Source organism: Ipomoea nil, unplaced genomic scaffold, assembly GCF_001879475.1.
Source record: "Ipomoea nil cultivar Tokyo-kokei standard unplaced genomic scaffold, Asagao_1.1 scaffold1770, whole genome shotgun sequence".
Taxonomy (NCBI): domain Eukaryota; kingdom Viridiplantae; phylum Streptophyta; class Magnoliopsida; order Solanales; family Convolvulaceae; genus Ipomoea; species Ipomoea nil.
Window position 1 is genome coordinate 749,247 of NW_017618198.1, and position 17,129 is coordinate 766,375.

The 17,129-nt window shown below is 37.5% G+C and overlaps 2 protein-coding genes across 3 annotated transcripts; one reads left to right on the forward strand and one right to left on the reverse strand.

Moving 5' to 3' along the window:
* The first annotated feature begins 1,015 nt into the window (after nucleotides 1-1,015).
* On the forward strand, nucleotides 1,016-3,253 carry LOC109192564 (aquaporin PIP2-1-like). 2 transcript variants are annotated; one of them, XM_019343260.1, is made up of 5 exons: nucleotides 1,016-1,377; nucleotides 1,471-1,766; nucleotides 2,564-2,704; nucleotides 2,802-2,927; nucleotides 2,977-3,253. In XM_019343260.1, the coding sequence occupies exons 1-4, from the start codon at nucleotides 1,089-1,091 to the stop codon at nucleotides 2,919-2,921; spliced, it is 846 nt and encodes a 281-aa protein (XP_019198805.1). In that variant the 5' UTR covers nucleotides 1,016-1,088; the 3' UTR covers nucleotides 2,922-2,927; nucleotides 2,977-3,253. The 2 variants fall into 2 exon arrangements, with proteins under 2 accessions (XP_019198805.1, XP_019198804.1); XM_019343259.1 differs by having other exon boundaries at nucleotides 2,802-3,253.
* Nucleotides 3,254-3,602: 349 nt separating this feature from the next.
* Nucleotides 3,603-8,016, reverse strand: LOC109192565 (U-box domain-containing protein 52-like). The gene is made up of 8 exons (XM_019343261.1): nucleotides 7,742-8,016; nucleotides 7,572-7,669; nucleotides 7,378-7,496; nucleotides 6,814-7,118; nucleotides 6,391-6,466; nucleotides 5,990-6,242; nucleotides 5,467-5,913; nucleotides 3,603-4,528 (listed from the first exon to the last, which is right to left on the reverse strand). The coding sequence occupies exons 1-8, from the start codon at nucleotides 7,926-7,928 to the stop codon at nucleotides 3,800-3,802; spliced, it is 2,214 nt and encodes a 737-aa protein (XP_019198806.1). The 5' UTR covers nucleotides 7,929-8,016; the 3' UTR covers nucleotides 3,603-3,799.
* Between the last annotated feature and the right edge of the window lie 9,113 nt (nucleotides 8,017-17,129).

A 17,129-nucleotide genomic window follows, 5' to 3' on the forward strand; every position in this document is an offset into this window, starting at 1 on the left:
ATTTGGATGATGCTGAAATGATAGCTGTAAATTAAATGATTGAGGGTTTTGTTTTTCAAACCTAATTGTTGCCAAACTATTACTGGCCTGAGATTGATTATTAAACGGCATTTTGATTTGGGACAGTTGCCGCCCTCAACGGGCATAAAACAGGACTCCATTCCTTCATTTCCAACCACAACCTAATATTTTATCGTCAACATATATGACAACATTAAAAACCGTGTTCCACCTTTTATTTTAATTTCCTTTTTTTTTTAAATTAGACTATGCAAAACAATTAATACCTTAATTACTTGATAAATATGATCCACGACAACATACAATGCTCTTAAAAAAAACACCAATATTTGGATGGAGTAACCCCAGTCAAGTTGATCCAGAAATTTGCTTAATTAATAATTACAAAGTTTTAAATTTGACTTCAATAACAACCTATTATCATTATTAGTTTTAGCCGATTAGCTATGAACAATTTAAATTGATTTATTTGGTATTTTAGTGGCTAGGATCACAAGATGATGTTTATCTTGTGTACACTCCCAAGTAGTAGTTTTGGATTTTCCTTGTCACCAAAATAAAAAACAAGCTAAGCATGATTCGAAAATGGTTATGGCCCTAAAAAGAGTAACCAACAGGATGAAACATTCTCGTACTAGAAGCTTATGAATCTAATACCTGTGCAAACATACTTTCTCAATCTCATGACCACTCACATGGAAGAGGTAACTACATGCCATCTGACATAATGTCTATTCTCCCAAATATTATCTATTAAATCATTGAGATAAATCTGTACTATTTGAGAATTACTATAGTTATATATTGTTGAATATCAAATATAATTAATCCATGAATGGTATCTGGTACAATCAAGTAAATATCTAGTTGCATCTATTATGGTTAAGCTATTATAATTATAGTATTAAAAAAATTTAAGGAGTCTTCATACACTATTGACATACACCTAATCTTACGCAACAGCGCCTCAGTATATATACCTCTCCATCTCCACTCAAATCTCAACACAGAAGCTCATTTGCCATCATATCACTACTGTTATTGCTTTGATCAGTAACTTTGTTTCCATGGCTAAGGGGACGGCGGCGGAGCCTGCAGGGTCGTTCACGGCGAAGGACTACCAAGATCCTCCGCCGGCGCCGCTGATCGACCCGGAGGAGCTGACGCAGTGGTCGTTTTACAGAGCTCTGATAGCAGAGTTTATAGCCACGCTTCTGTTCCTCTACGTCACAGTCTTGACTGTGATTGGGCACAGCAAGGAAGCCGACGCCTGCAATGGAGTCGGCGTTCTTGGAATCGCCTGGGCCTTTGGTGGCATGATCTTCATTCTTGTTTACTGCACCGCCGGCATTTCAGGTCCGCATTATATTATATTCATTCTCTTCCTAATTATGTATTCTCAGATAGATTTTCCATTTTCATCACCCCAAAATGGTGTTTTAAATGCAGGTGGTCATATTAATCCGGCGGTGACCTTCGGGCTATTCCTAGCTCGGAAAGTTTCGCTGGTCCGAGCGGTGATGTACATGGCGGCGCAGTGTTTGGGGGCCATATGTGGCGTCGGGCTGGTGAAAGCTTTCCAGTCGTCGTACTACACCAGGTACGGCGGCGGCGCCAACAAGATGGCCGAGGGCTACAGCGACGGCGTGGGTTTGGGCGCTGAAATCATCGGAACTTTTGTTCTTGTGTACACTGTTTTCTCAGCCACTGATCCCAAGAGGAATGCCAGAGATTCACATGTCCCTGTAAGCATTCACACACTCCTAGATATACTATATATATATACTATATTTCTAGCTTTGTCTTTTGTTTGGAAGTTGGATGCTCAAGAATCTAAGAACGGTTGCTTAATTATTTAATTCTCAACTGGATAATTGAATAGAAAAGTGGGCATGTGAGGACTATGCAAACAGGAATCAACATTATATTTGACAATATAATATGTTTGTTGTCACAATATAGTATACTATCAACTTGACTATATAAGAAATTTCTAAACTGTTGTTTGTGAACTCTTATCTTCATAGTATTAAGTATAATCAGGCGTGGGTAATCCCAGTTGATTGGATTCACTACTGGAAATTATGAAATTTTGATCACCTGAAAGTGATCTTAAATCAAGTTAAAAGCCTTGTTCCGACCACTTTTGGTATTCGGAAAAACCTTTGTTGCTATTTCCGACCACTTTTTGGTATCAAACTTGATTTAAGATCACTTTTAGGTGGTCAGAAATTCCATAATTTTCAGTAGTGATTATTGAATTGGTTTAATAATCATAATAAGTGGGAGGCGCCTATTAGTCTTTGTAAATTGAACCTATCAGCTATGAGCAACCTGATTAAATTTACGTCCTTGTAATCCTTTGCCGGCTAGGATTACAAGGCAAGTTTACCCCATGCACATTTTCGAGTAGTAGAGACGTATTATGTTTAGTTGTATCTAATGTAAAAGGCACTGGTGCTGATTGGGAAGTTCAAAAAAACCTCATCAAGACTAACAATGTCAAATATTGTTTTTGAATCATATATATATATATATATAGGTTTTGGCACCTCTCCCAATAGGATTTGCAGTGTTCATGGTTCACTTGGCCACCATACCGATCACCGGCACAGGCATCAACCCTGCAAGGAGTCTTGGAGCTGCTGTTATGTATAACAAGGACAAAGCTTGGAATGACCATGTGAGGCTACTAATCTAATTAAGTTCTTCTTTTGCAGAATGGTTTAATTTCCTCTTCAATGATTTTTGAAGATTTTGTGTTTCATATTGTTGTGCAGTGGATCTTTTGGGTAGGACCCTTTACTGGTGCAGCCATTGCAGCCTTCTACCACCAGTTCATCTTGAGGGCAGGAGCAGTGAAGGCTTTTGGTTCATTCATGAGCAGCTCTCAAGTTTGAATTGAAGTGATTGCATGTTTCTCTTCCACTTCCGCATTCTTGGCAGAATGATGAGTGAGTTTGGGGAAAAAGATGATGTTTTCTGGGATCAATAATGTTGAATGATGATGTTTTACTAGGATAGTGAGTTGTTGTTGTCCTAGGTCATTTATTGTACTCATTGTCACAGCAATTCTTTGTTGATCATGCACCACAGGAGAGTGTTTGGGAGTCGTTATTTTTAATTTTATTTGTTGTCATCATGTATTACTTGATTTTTTGTATCTACACTACTTCACATTATTCATTATGTATCCTTTCCTCGTACTAGTACAAAATCAGTCATTTGCGAATTTAGTATTTTGATCTCTAAATTAAGACAATAAATCTCCTTAAATCTTGGCCATTAGTGTCCCTGAATCTGCCAACCCGTCCCTTTTAATACATGTGGAATGTCTCTTTCAACGCTACCTCTTCACTTAATTAGTCCGAGGGTCCGACACAAAGTACTCTCTTCGAGATTGTCCGACCAACCATTCTAGGACAAACCGCCTATACTAGGTACCATCATGGCTATGTAATATATAGGGATTTACATATTGAGAGAATTGAGTATCTGCAAATAGTGTCAAGAATGAATACAATTTACAAAATGATTCTAGGAGAAACTAGGTTGTTAATTGATTGATGAAACAGTCAGCCATTAACTTAGACATAATTTAATTTGTGATAATATATATGATACAAAGATAAGCTCCAATGGCATTAATTGTACCCTCCTGAGCTTTCTTCTATTCTATATACATAACTAAAGTCCATAACTTTTTTTTTAGTTAAGACAGAATACGTATTTTGGTGGTGGTGGTCGGGGAGGATCGGAGATGGATGAATTTAAATTTTCAACTAGCCTGGGCGATAACCATCATGTGTTTATTAATACTCTGATCAGCTAATTCTTTGAACCGGAGGAGCTCCGGCATGACTTCCTTCCCCAAATCCGGCCGGTCCTTTCGCCGGAGCTGTGCACATCGCAGGGCAAGCTTTCCCATGGCTAAAACCTCCTCAACCGGCCAATTTGTGACCACGGGGTCCAGCATATCCAGGAACGTGCCCTTGTCGAAGGCGTCGGCGGCGTGATGAGCGATCCCCATCGCCGGCTTCGCCGTGATCAGCTGCAGGAGCACGATCCCGAACGAGTACACGTCGGACTTCACCCCCAGCATCCCCGTCTGCTGATACTCCGGATCGATGTAACAGAAAGTTCCGGCCGCTGACGTCATCCGCAGTTGCGTGACGTCGTCCGCCATCGTCGGCGGCACCAGCCGCGCCAGCCCTACGTCGCTGATCTTGGCCGCGAAGCAATCGTCGAGCAGGATGTTCCCCGGCTTCAGATCCCGGTGCACCACCGGCTCCGGCTTCGTCTGGTGCAGAAACAACAGTCCCGTCCCCACCTCCGCCGCGATCCGGAACCTGACTTGCCAGGAAAGCGCCGGTTTGTCTCCCGGTTTCAAGATTCGTTCCTCTAAGCTCCCGTTCCCCATGTAATCGTACACCAGACACCCATACTCCGGACAAGCTCCCAGCAGCAGCACCATGTTGGGATGGCGAAGGCAACTCAGCACTTGAACCTGTGTATCGCTTTAATTATGTATTGCAAATACCAATTCTGGTGCCACGAGTATTACCAAAATGACAATACGTTTTGGTCTTTAATTCTTACCAATTTTTATGCACGATTATTATTTTAGTACCAAAATTCATCAATTACCCCTCCGTTTAAGACATGCCGACATCTAAAAATTTTAAAGGTATTTTCCTCATTTTCAACATAAGATTTTAATTTGAGTATAAATAAAATGATTTAAGCTCTAAGATTGATCCTGATTCTCAATTCGCAATTTGTATTCTCATCCTACCTTAAATTAGGATCTTAAATCTCTTTATTCACACTCAAATCATTATGGTGGCTTTCTTACCCTTTAAAACCATCCCTTGGATCACAACCTCTCCCCAAATAGTAAGGGTTCTTAACTTTTAACACATACACCTAGATATTATTCTAATCCATTACTTAGGCTATAACATTTTTTATTTTTTTGAAAGGGGCTATAGTATTTATTATTTATATATTTTTTTTTATTTATTACTCCGTATTTATATATTCTTTGAGCCGCCGTTTTGTGTCAGTATCTCATTCTTTGTATGTACTCTTTTGGACATAACGCCATGAGCTAATAATACTACTATTTTCTTACCTTACTTTCATTCCCGATTTATAGTGAACTTGATTCCAATAAGGTAAGAAAGCCACCATATCGAATGTTATTCACAAGACATGCACATGTTATCATCTTGGGAAGCAAAAAGGGTCTCGAAGATGCAACTTTTTGATTTCACAAATGAAGGGGTGATTAGAACAATAATTATGGATAAAAATTAGTACTAAAACAATAGTTATGAATGAGAATGGGTAAGAATTGAATATGTGAATCAAAATTGTCATTTTGTTAATACTCATGAGATCAAAATTATTGTATAAATTTTTAGTAAAGACATATATATTTACCTCTTTATGAAATTGGGACATGCCCTGGGTAGCGTCAGGGCGTAGCACCTTGACGGCCACGTTGGTGTGATCAAGAATACATTTAAACACAGGCCCATACCCTCCTTCTCCAATCTTTCTTGATACGGCGAAGCGTTCTGTAGCTTCTTCGATTTCTTCAATGGTGTACTTTCTATATCTAAAGTCACATCTCCCATTGTCTTGCTCCTCCGTGGACGACGCGTTGGGTTCACTGCACCCACTTCTCATCCCACCCTCTGAACTCACTTTCGACACGTCCTCTTGATCTGATGTCTCCTCCAATCGCTTCTCTTCCTCAATCCGCCATAGCTGGAGCTCAGTCGCCTTCTGCTTTGCAGTTAACGCCTCTTTGCATGCGGTGCTATACAAGTCCATCATCTTCTGCAAATCTTGCTTTAGCCTCTTCATTTCAGCATCGCCTTCTTCCTGTATTATTTATTCATTCTTCAGAAAACACAGAATTAAAGAAGATAATGATTGTTTGTTTCTTGAATTGGCTTACGCTTTCGAGGGAGGCGGTTGAGAAATCAGTGACGGAGTTGGAATCGTTGGCCTTTGATCCAAACCCGTTGCTTTCGGAGCTGCAGGTGGATACCCGAGATGTTCGCCCCGTATCCATTCCCTCATTGAACATAGACGATGCATCGGTGCTTGGCCGGCCGGAGCTCACGAATGATATATCCATGTCGGAGTCCGAAATGTCCGAAAATGGCTTCCCTTGGATCCCTCTTCCTGCCGCTTTATCAAACGGTGACCTGTATATATATATGCATGCATGCATGCATTCACGTGGAATCTTAGCTTATTATATATATATATATATATATATATATATATATATATATATATATATATATATATATATATATACTGTTAGGTTGAATTGTGATCATTTTTCGTTACCTCATTGGTATTTCCATGTCGTTGTTACACATGAAAGATGGGCGATTGTTCCTTTCTCCAAACGTTGGAAGTTTATCTGCATTCTTCAACAAAACCAACTAAGCTAGCTAGCTATCCAACAATAATGTAGGTTGTTGTTGGACAGATCGAGGCCGGTGAAATGTCAAGTCCACTGACACCAGTTACTAAGTCTAGGCGGGCCTCTAGAAAATATAATATTGCACTGCGGGAAATTATGCAATTTCCGATCACCTCAAATCAAGTCGAAAGTCTTGTTCCGACCACTTTTGGTATCCGGACAAACCTTTATTACTATTTTCGACCACTTTTTACTTAGAACTTGATTTAAGATGTGGGAAATTCTATAATTTCCAGCAGTGTATTATTGTAAGAAGAAGAACATTAATTATGATAGTGGTTAACCTTTTAAAGTGGGAGTGTGTTTGTGGCGTGTGGGTGCCGGAGAAGTAGAGTTTACAGCTTTGGGGACGACCGCGGCGGTCGGGGGACCGTTGTTGGCGTTGTTATTGGTGTTGGTGTTGTTGTTGTTGTCGGGCTGTTGTTCATCGTTCTTCTTGTTGATCTGGTTGTAGAGTGGGGACATAAACGGCGCGGGACGAGAAGCGTTTCGAACGGAGGAGATTTTGGCTTTGGAAATGACATAAACGGTGCAGAAATCTGGGGCTCCTTTTGAAACGCAGGTTGGGATGTCCATAACCTTCAACCTCCTGTAAACCACAACATTATATGAATAATCATGAGATGGATCGAGGTTGTAATCAAAAGTAGGACGGACCAGATCCACTGCTAGAAATTATAGAATTTCCGACCACCTCAAAGTGATTTTTAAGTTGAAAGCAAAAAAGTGGTCGGAAATAGCGACAAAGTTTTTTCGAGATATCAAAAGTGGTCGTAAGACTTTCGACGGTGGTGGGAAATTCTATAATTTCTAGCGATGAGAAACCTCAGCGGCTGGGACGACTTAACTTGAGAAATCCATGCTTTGATGCACCAAGAACCAGGTTTTCGATTCCAGAACCAGACACGTATTGCATTAGCGCTTTTGATACATCTGTGTCTTCCAGAATCACATCCATGGGGTGTATCTGCAGGGTACCCACAAATATATATATATCAAATCTGGCCTTAATGAAAAATTTGTAAAACGTAACTTAGCTTACATCTTTACGGGTGCAGAAGACATGAAAAACACCGAACAATTCTTTGGTGTGTTTTTCAATTTGTTGCTTGCGATCCGGAGGCGCATTGGCAGAACCATCTGTAAACAATATATATGATTACAGATATGTGATTATGGAAATGAAAGATGAGAGAAATTAAAGTAACGTACGGAAAGATTTGTGGAGAACGTGGATGAGGACGAGGGTTTGACCCCTGGAGACGAGGTTTTCAGTAGTCCATTTGAGGGCAGATTGGCTCCCTTTGTCTTTGTCAACGGCGAGGGCGACCAGGCCACGGGTGGCGGGGGCAGGCGTCTTTTGTCCTGCCCCTGCCGGTTTCGAACTCTGAAGCCACATTATATTTGTCACTTCAGATCACTTCATTTTAATTATTATGCATGCATACATGCATGCATGTGGTTTCTGATCTTGGCCTGGGATATATGGCTAGCTAGCTAGCTTCTTTAATTAATTTATTCAATTCACTGGGGATTTAATTTTGTTTTGTTGGATGATGATGATGATGATGATGATGAAATACGGTTCCACAATTTGTGGTGTGGTCAAACGTGAGAAGAATCGAAATTTACTCCTACGAGTCAATGTGAATCGCTCGCTTATAATTAGATCAGAGGATCGGATGTATCATGTATGCATCCTCTTTTACAATGTTTGTTTTCTCCATCTCTCACTCTTGCAAACTCTTTTTTTGTCCTCACTCTTTATTTCTTCTTTTCTCCTCACTATTTAATTACGACCCCAATATTTTTATTTATTTTTTTTTTTTTGTATAGAACAAATAGTATAGTTGAATCCCCTAATTATAAAATTCCTCACATAATAATAATAATAATAATAATAATAATAATAATAATAATAATAATAATAATAATTTTTACTTGTACTCCATTATTGTTTTGCCGCTATGATAGAAGTGAGTGTGCCAAAAACTTGTTCAAAATAATATATAAAAAATGAAAAAAAAAAATTATGAATTTGTCACCACTGCAAAACTTCACTCCGACATCATGTTTTAAAAATACAAAATCAGTATTTAAATAAATTTCAATCTCGTACGTATAACAACAAAATTGATCAACATGTTTGGACTAACAAGTTGGATAGATGTAAGTCTGGAATTTGTTGAGAAGAGTGAGAGCTTTGGGAGCTACTATTAATTGAATGATCATAAACCTTATAAATACTCTTCACGTAAACTATATAATATAAAATAGTTATTTCATTGTTTTCATTGTACGTTTAGTGTTTTTCCTTGTCAGAAATGTACTTTGATAGAGGGAACTTCTATGACTGTTGGAGGATGAAAATAGCATAGGGCTATTTTTGTCAATCCTCCTAATCCTCTTCTATTTTAACCACTTCATATATATCTTGTCTTCTCTATAATACACACTTGATCAATAATATCATCTTCTTCTCTCGGCTTCTTCTCTCTGCTTCATCATGTAGTCCATATTCCGACATGGTATCAGAGCGGCGGGGGCTCATCCACGCTGTTACTTTTTCCGGTGCCGGAGAAGTCGATGAAGTGAAGCGACGCCGTGCAATCCTAGTCCATCCGCAGAGGATGCGTAGCAACAAAGCCTATGCTAAGGCGATCCGAGTCTGTCCATCGTCGATCTCCATAGCTCTTCCGCAGCGGAAGGAAGGAGATCCGTGGATTCCAAGTCGATCTCAGGCGAACTCCACAACCGTTCCGAAGGGGAAGGAAGGAGCTCATCCGATCGTTCAATCTCCGAATTTGGAGCAAACAGCCGCAGCGGTTGTATATTTCCATCTCTAATACGTTCAGGGAGCCATAGCCGTAGCCGTTCCGCAGTGGAAGGGAGGAGCTTCGTCGATTCCGGTCAATCCGCAGAGGATTCCGAGTTTGGAGCAATCAGCCGCAGCGGTTGTATATCTCCATCTGAAATACGCTCAGAGAGCCATAGCTTTGAAGTGCGTGGACTCAATTGAGCGAGAGTTTCTGGATCAAACAAATTCTCTGCCAGGCGCGAATCTGAATCGGAGAACTGTCTTGCTACGATTCTCATCTGAGAACGATTGCAGAAGGGCTTGGTTGCGAAATCAGATGCTAATTGCGGATAACCGGATGTGGATGTCGCGATGGATGCCGGAGCAGATCGTCTACCCCAATCGTGATTCTCCCCTGACTCTGGTATGGCTTCAATTGCCTCTGCTACCCATTCATTTGTTCGATTTTGATGTGTTATCTCGCATATGTGAACCAATTGGAAGATTGGTAGAGTTTGGTTCGGCCACAATCAGACGAACTAGGCCAAATGTGGCAAAGGTGAGGATTGAAATCGATGTGTATAAATCTGTTTTTGATCGCATTTGGATTGAATTTGGTGAAGGAGGAGGTTTGGATGGGTTTTGGCAGAAAGTAGAGGTGGAAAGACTACCGAATTTTTGTGTTGCATGTAGCCGGTTTGGTCACCTGGTGGGGAATTGCAAGCAAACTGAGGTGAGGTTAAGAAGAAGAGAAGAAAGGGGCACATCACTTACTTGTAAAAATGTCCCAATGACTCCTGGAGTTATAAGAAAGGAAGATGGCCAAACACCTAATGTGGATGATTCAGGCCAAGGTACAGAAAAAGTAGAAGCTGATATAAGCTTTAAGGACAATGAGATGAAGAGCCCTAATCAGAGGGGTCTTGTCACAGAAATTGTCAAACTAGCTTGAAGCAAACTGACCCTTGTGAAGCATAAATATATGTTGTAAGTAGTTCTAAAAGGAAGCTGGCTCAGGCTGCTGAGTCTCCTGAGTTGAGGCCTAATCTGGAAGCAAAATTGGCATCATTAGCAAGTGAAGAATTTACCAGCATCATCATTCTCATATTATTGCTTCTATTAGCATTTTCTATTCTCTCTTTAGTACCTTCTCACAGATTGTTAGAAAATAACATTGATTTATTAATAAACAATTCATATGATCAGAATAGATATTATTGTATTATATGTATTAACCTTACCTCTCCGTATTGCTCTCCTCGTATGGACTAAATGTGACAACAATTTAAAAGTCAAGAGATTAAATATAAAAAAAAAAAAAAAATTAATAATCAGAGACCAAATTTATAGAGAACGAACTTCAATCTAAATTTATTTTCAAACATTTGCATAGACATAGATATAAATTAAAGATTAACAGTGTATACTTGTAGTGTAATAACAGGTCGATTTGGCATGTGCAAATAATTTTCAAAACCTGATCTCAGAACTGCAAAATGAACAAAAAATCCAAACCTCTAACTCACATTTCTCACTCAAATTCAGACCAGATGCTATCCCATTCCCCACTACTAACTGTCTGCTGTAGGAAGGATATTTGACACAGCAACCTTAACTGTCAATTATATTAGATCATTCACAATGTTGGTTCTATTAAGGATGCTTAATGCCCCCTTTAACTGTCATTTTAATGCTTAATTGGAGACAGTGGAAAATGGAAATTACAGTAAAAGAAAAGAAAATAAAGAGGAGTTGCAGATATATATAGAGAAGAAATTGAGGGAGAATAATGATATTAATTAAAATCCTAATAAACCAAGATTATACAAAAAGATAAGATAGATGGATGTCCAATGAGTAATAACAAAATTATTATTCTCTAGCTAGCTAGCTAATATATATATATATATATATATATATATAATATAAGGAGATGAGAGTTTGCAGGGGTGGGGTGTTAATGTGTTATAGATTTGAGATGAGAGGCTGGCGCAAAATGAAGGGGTGGCCCAACAGATCCTCGGCGGTGGCCCGATTCTGAGGATGTATCTCCAAGCAACATGCAATGAAATTTCTTAACTCTGGCGAAGTACCGGCCGGCATTAGCCTCAGTGGCTGAGAGGCTGAAATGGCGGTCTTGATGGCGGTCAAATATGAAGTTGGTTGTAATAAGGAGTCATCAAGTAATGGATAGTCTCCCACATATAACTCCCAGATGCTCATCCCAAAGCTCCATATATCCCCAGCATATGCATGGGCTTTGGGTAGTCCGTGTTGCTGGGTGAAGTAGTCGTGAATCCTCTCAGGGCTCATGTATCCCAGCGTTCCGGGCAAGAGTTCGCCGCATGTTTCCTCGTTGAGTATTTTCGAAATCCCAAAATCAGCTATCTTTAGCACGCCTTGAGAGTTGAAGAGGAGATTCTCAGGCTTGATATCATTATGAACAATGTTGCGAGTGTGGAGGTAGTTGAGAGCTGAAAGAATCTGTTTGGCCACGAAAGAGAGATAGGCTTCATCTGGAAAGTATTTGCTTTCGAGGGAGAGGAGGTCCATATACTCGAGGAGCAGTTGGGGACCTCCATACTGATAGGTAGCTTCGCCATCAGTCTTGTAGCCAAAGAATTTGATGATGTTGGGGTGGTCGAGATTTGAGAGTAGCTGGATCTCGGTGCTGAATATTTGGCGGCTAAATTTTCCAAGTCCAAGGCGCTGCCTCTTCAAAGCATAGTCCTTGCCAGTAGGCGGGTGGGAGGCCTTGTGCACGTAGGAATCTTCTCCCCAGCCAAGAAGGTTGTCCTCGTCGATCACCACTTCCGAGATGTTGATAGGATGATTAGGAGGAGGAGTGGGGAGAGTAAACGGAGGATCGACGGAGGAGTAAAGAGGAAGGCTTTGGTTAGCTGAATTGGGAGCCGCCATGGAGGTTACCGGGGGTGGTGGAAGCGGCAAGAGATCGAGATCAGATATCCTAGAGCTATCTAGGGCTTTTTGAAAGAGGGATCGGAAGAGATCGAGATCAGAGAGGCCGTATATATAATAAATATATGCATGCACCAACAAATCCATATATATTAGGATTAGGAAAATAATTCTGTTTTCAAAATTTATGTCCAATTTGATACGGAGTATTAATTTTTTTTTTTCTTTAAATATTATTTTTAGTCCTTTCACTATATTAATATGTCTCCGGTGCCTTATTATGAATAAGGGTCAAATAGGTCAATTCAACTGCACACAATAATACAATTAGATAACTAAACTTTAAAAAACAACAATTAACTCCCTAAATTAATTAATTTCATTTAATTAGTCCAATTTACAGGTTTTTTCAGGTTACTAACAGGTCATTCCATTTTTTCTTTAAAATTGTTATTTAAAAAAATTATTTAAACTTTAAAAAAAAAAACGAATAAAGTCTCCACCCGAGACGAAAAAAGTCTCCGGCCATGGAGGCGGTTTTAATCAAAAGGAAGGGAATGAGGATCGGAAAGCCGACGACTTGTACAAGCGTGCCCATCCATTTGCTATTGCCGCCTCTTTCGAAGTAGACGTTGTCAAGGTTGGTGGTGACTGTTTGTCCGGCGATAACGAACACGGAGTAGGCCGATATTTCCAGCTGCCTGCCGTATAATAGTTTGAGTAAAGAACCTGTTAATTAACATTATTGCTAATTAGAATTCTTTTACAGGTTAATTAACATTAATGGATTAATCCTTATATTATATAGCTAGAGAATAATAATTTTGTTATTACTCATTGGACATCCATCTTATCTTTTTGTATAAATATGGTTTAGTAGGATTTTAATTAATATCATTATTCTCCCTCAATTTCTTCTCTATATATATCTGCAACTCCTCTTTATTTTGGTTATTAATGACTGAAAAAGTGAAAATTATATTAGATTGGCCAAATATGACAATGTAAGACTAAATGTCAAAAAAAAACTCTCAATAATAGAATTGGATTCCCATACCTCATGTCATGAGTCTCAAGCGACCAAAAAAATCATTAGCATATGTGCATACCTAACATTCTGTCGCTACTTTAACAATGGAATGAATCCGTCGTTAAATCCGTCAGTATTTTCACATTTTTTTTGTAGTGAAAGGACACTAGTCCAGACTTGACAAAAAAAATAAACTATTAGACTATATTTGTAATTTTAAAGTAATTGAGTGTGTGTTTGGAAATCCAGAAAATGATTTCCAATGTTTGGATGCACTAAGTAATTAGTCAACGGAAAATAAACTCTTGACACAAAAAAAAAAAGTCCCACGAGTACGGAATTATTTTTACATTTGGTTTTCGACTATTAAAATTTTCAGATTTAGTCCTATGACTTTTAAATTCTTGCCACATTTGGTCCCTAATTATTTAAATTTTCAGATTTAGTCCCACGATTTTCAAATCATTGCCACATTTTGTCTTCGACTATTAAAATTTTCATATTTGGTCCCACGACTTTTAAATCATTGCCATATTTTAATATTGCGAACCGGATCCGGAACCGCCGGTTCACGGTTCAGGATGCAGTTTTTTCGATTCATAGTTTTAATAAACTGAAATCCAAATATTGGGTTCTGGATTTGAATCATAACCGGAAACCTTTAATTCGATTGCTATAGTGTCGAATTCAATTCGAATCGAACCGTGACCATCTCTACGTATACGCAATAATTTGTTTGAGAAGGAAAATAAATAAAATATTTATTTTAAGGTATAAATGTCAATTTAATATATCAGGAGGAAAAACCATCACTTTTAAAATAATTAAGGGAACTAATGTGCTTACATAAATAATTCAGGAGAAAATTAAAAGTACTATAAATATATAATTTCAGGGAACAAGTGTTATTTTTCCTTTAGTAAAACTATTGAGATTTTCATTGCAAAATATTTAATCCCTCATGGTTATTGATGACACAACCTTGAATACTGTGTCTGTTCATTTTCAAAATAAAACTCGCAATTATAAATCATTAAAACGACATTTTGGTACACTATATTATATCAAATTTCAAATTATAATAATACCCTAATACCTAGAGTCTAGGAGGCATTAAATTACACCTCATAGACGGTTCAATATCTAGTACATGCATATTAATAACTACTCTCTCCGTCCCGAATTAGTTATCTCATTTACTTTTTGTACGATTTTTAAGAAATTAAAGTAAATGTTATGTGTTTTCTAATTATGTCCCTCACTTTTCTCACCTTTGGAAATAAAAGCAATAAAGAAAGTAAAAGTCATAGAGGGTAATTAGAAAAAAGTAGAATGATGGTGATGTTCAATTTTTGAAAGAAGATAACATTTTGGGATAAACTAAAAAGGAAAAGTAAGACAGATAAAATGGGACAGATGGAGTAAATAACTAATAAATAATGGTGTATGTATTTACAGAATCAAAACACTAGTATAAATAGTACAAAGTTCATACAGTCTACAAAGCTTCTTCAAACATAAATGTGGTATACATTGCCTTAGACCAATGATCAATTATTTAGGTCTAAAAAAAAAACACAATTTCGTCTAAAGCTTACTGGCTATAGAAAAAGAAGAACTCAACATTTCCCCAAACCTTCTCTTCAATTATCTTCACCTAGAGCAAACTTCTCTTAGTCTTAATGTTGCATCCTCTAACTTTAAATTTGGATCTTTTAGCTTGAAGAAGACACATTTTCCACTATCTTTTGTCACTTCATCATCAACAATTTAATTGTTAACAATTAATATTTAAAAGAAATCCAATCACTTCATTAATTCACTAATAATTCAACTAAGTACTAATTTATTATTAACTTTTAATAATAACTATTATTAATTATAGTTATTAGTCAAATCAGGTTGAAAATTTCCTTGTGACTTTGAGTAAAAAAGAGTCAGGGAGGAGGGGGAGTAAAAAAGAGTCAGGGAGGAGGGGGAGTGGTGCTGGAATATACAAAGAGAAGAGGAATGTGACTGTGACTGTAAATTGCCCATTCAAGAATGGGATGATCTAAAGAAGAGGACTATGGATGTGAATTGCCCAGGGAAATGAATTGTAATTTGATGGGAAAAGAATAAGGCAGGAATAAAGTATGAATTCAAATTAGTTGTTTGGTGGTATAAAGAAATAGGATTTTGGAGTTGAGAAAGAAATGAGTGGTATAAAGACTAAAATACTATTGTGTAATCTAATCTAATCTAATCTAATTAATCTAATCTAAAGCAATAACTTTCTGATTTGCATTTTCCCGCCCAATAAAAACTATGTCGTTTTAGGTAGATTGTTTTTTGTTCCGATTATTAATGATGTTCACATTGGTTTACAGCCACTCATTAGGTTTAGCCTATATTAAAGATGTCAAAGTTGGCTGAATTAATCAGGACTATGTGGTCTAATGGTACCCGGGTTGGACTTTCATTTGGAAGATTATGAGTTCGAGCCTCTGTTATTGGTTCTTTGTGCTTCAGTACGTTGAGAAAGTATATGAAACAGTTTTGAATACTCTACAAAAAAAAAAAGCCTTCTCAATATTTATTAGGATAATAGTCCACTGCACACCAAGAGCAATAACATATGAAGTACCAGAAGTTAGGAGCCGAAATCATGAAAATTGAAGAATGTTTAATTTACAATGAGGAGGTAAAATCAGTTTTCCAGTTTTGTTTTGTTTTTTTCCTATGATAGTAAATTTTCCTCAGTTTTCCATTTTTTTACTCTCTGTTTTATGATATAAAGTGTTTTCTTGTCTTAATCTTAGTTACAAATTTTTAGGGAACCTATATCCATGCCAATATCTCAAAGGAAGAAGTTGAGATTTTTCAGGTTGATGAGTCCACAAGGTACAATGGAAGTGGTTACCAAATGATATCTATGAGAAAGAAGAGGTTTTTTTTTTAGTTTGTTGAGCTGATTGAATTGCAACTCAGAATGTATTATTTAATAACTGAGTTGTTATAACTAAAAAATTTTATACTTCTACTCACAGTTTGGGGTTTTTTGGGTTGCTGCAAGAATATCTAGAATCAAGAGCTCTAATTATTGGTATTATAGCTCTTGCAAAACTAGGGGTTGCAACAAGAAGCTTACTGTCAGTGAAGGAATGAATAAATGTTTAAAATGTCTGAGGAGTTAGTCTGATGGTATTCTAATGTATAGGCTGAAAATTAGGGTTGTGGATATGAATGGTTGCTATTCAACTCGGCAGGACTAAGATGAACAAGCCATTCTGAAATATTAAAATAGTTATAGAGGTTTATTTCTTATTACCAATTCTAATATAAATAACTTATGAATACATTGTTTTATACGTAGGTAAAACAATGTAAGAGGATCAACATTCTAGAATGTTGAGGTGATTTAAGTAAAGTCAAGGCTTGGTTGAAGAATAAAGTCATGAAAGTGGCCACAATTATTGTTTTAGGTATGGATTAATCAGCTCTTATGATGCTACAAAACTGTGGATTAATCACTGTTCTTTTGAGTTTGTTGAGTTCAAGTCAAAGTGAGTATATTTTTACAGTTTCCTAACAGTTTCTTCTACTTATTTTAATTTTTTTTTATTGATTTCATGAAGAATAATTTTTTTTTTATTGATTTCATGAAGAACAAATTTGAATTCGACAGTGTGGGATGGACAAGGTCAGGAATGTAATGTTGTTTTTGCAGGCCTTTTGGACCCATTAAATTGGTAGCACTGTTCCACTGCTATCAATTTGGCTAATTGTGTTTTTTGATTGTTCCAGTGAACCACCAATATAGTAAGTAAAAAACAATTCTAAAATATGACATCCAGTTAAACACTGTGCAATTT

What these genes read in the sequence shown, in the direction of transcription:
- LOC109192565 (XM_019343261.1), bottom strand. Translation starts at nt 7,928, where the DNA reads ATGTGGCTTCAGAGTTCGAAACCGGCAGGGGCAGGACAAAAGACGCCT. An exon ending in TCAAAGCATGGATTTCTCAA is followed by an intron (nt 7,119 to 7,377) that starts GTTAAGTCGTCC and finishes TGTGGTTTACAG; the next exon opens with GAGGTTGAAGGTTATGGACA. An exon ending in ACACACTCCCACTTTAAAAG is followed by an intron (nt 6,467 to 6,813) that starts GTTAACCACTAT and finishes TGAAGAATGCAG; the next exon opens with ATAAACTTCCAACGTTTGGA.
- LOC109192564 (XM_019343259.1), top strand. Translation starts at nt 1,089, where the DNA reads ATGGCTAAGGGGACGGCGGCGGAGCCTGCAGGGTCGTTCACGGCGAAG. An exon ending in CCAGAGATTCACATGTCCCT is followed by an intron (nt 1,767 to 2,563) that starts GTAAGCATTCAC and finishes ATATATATATAG; the next exon opens with GTTTTGGCACCTCTCCCAAT. An exon ending in ACAAAGCTTGGAATGACCAT is followed by an intron (nt 2,705 to 2,801) that starts GTGAGGCTACTA and finishes ATTGTTGTGCAG; the next exon opens with TGGATCTTTTGGGTAGGACC.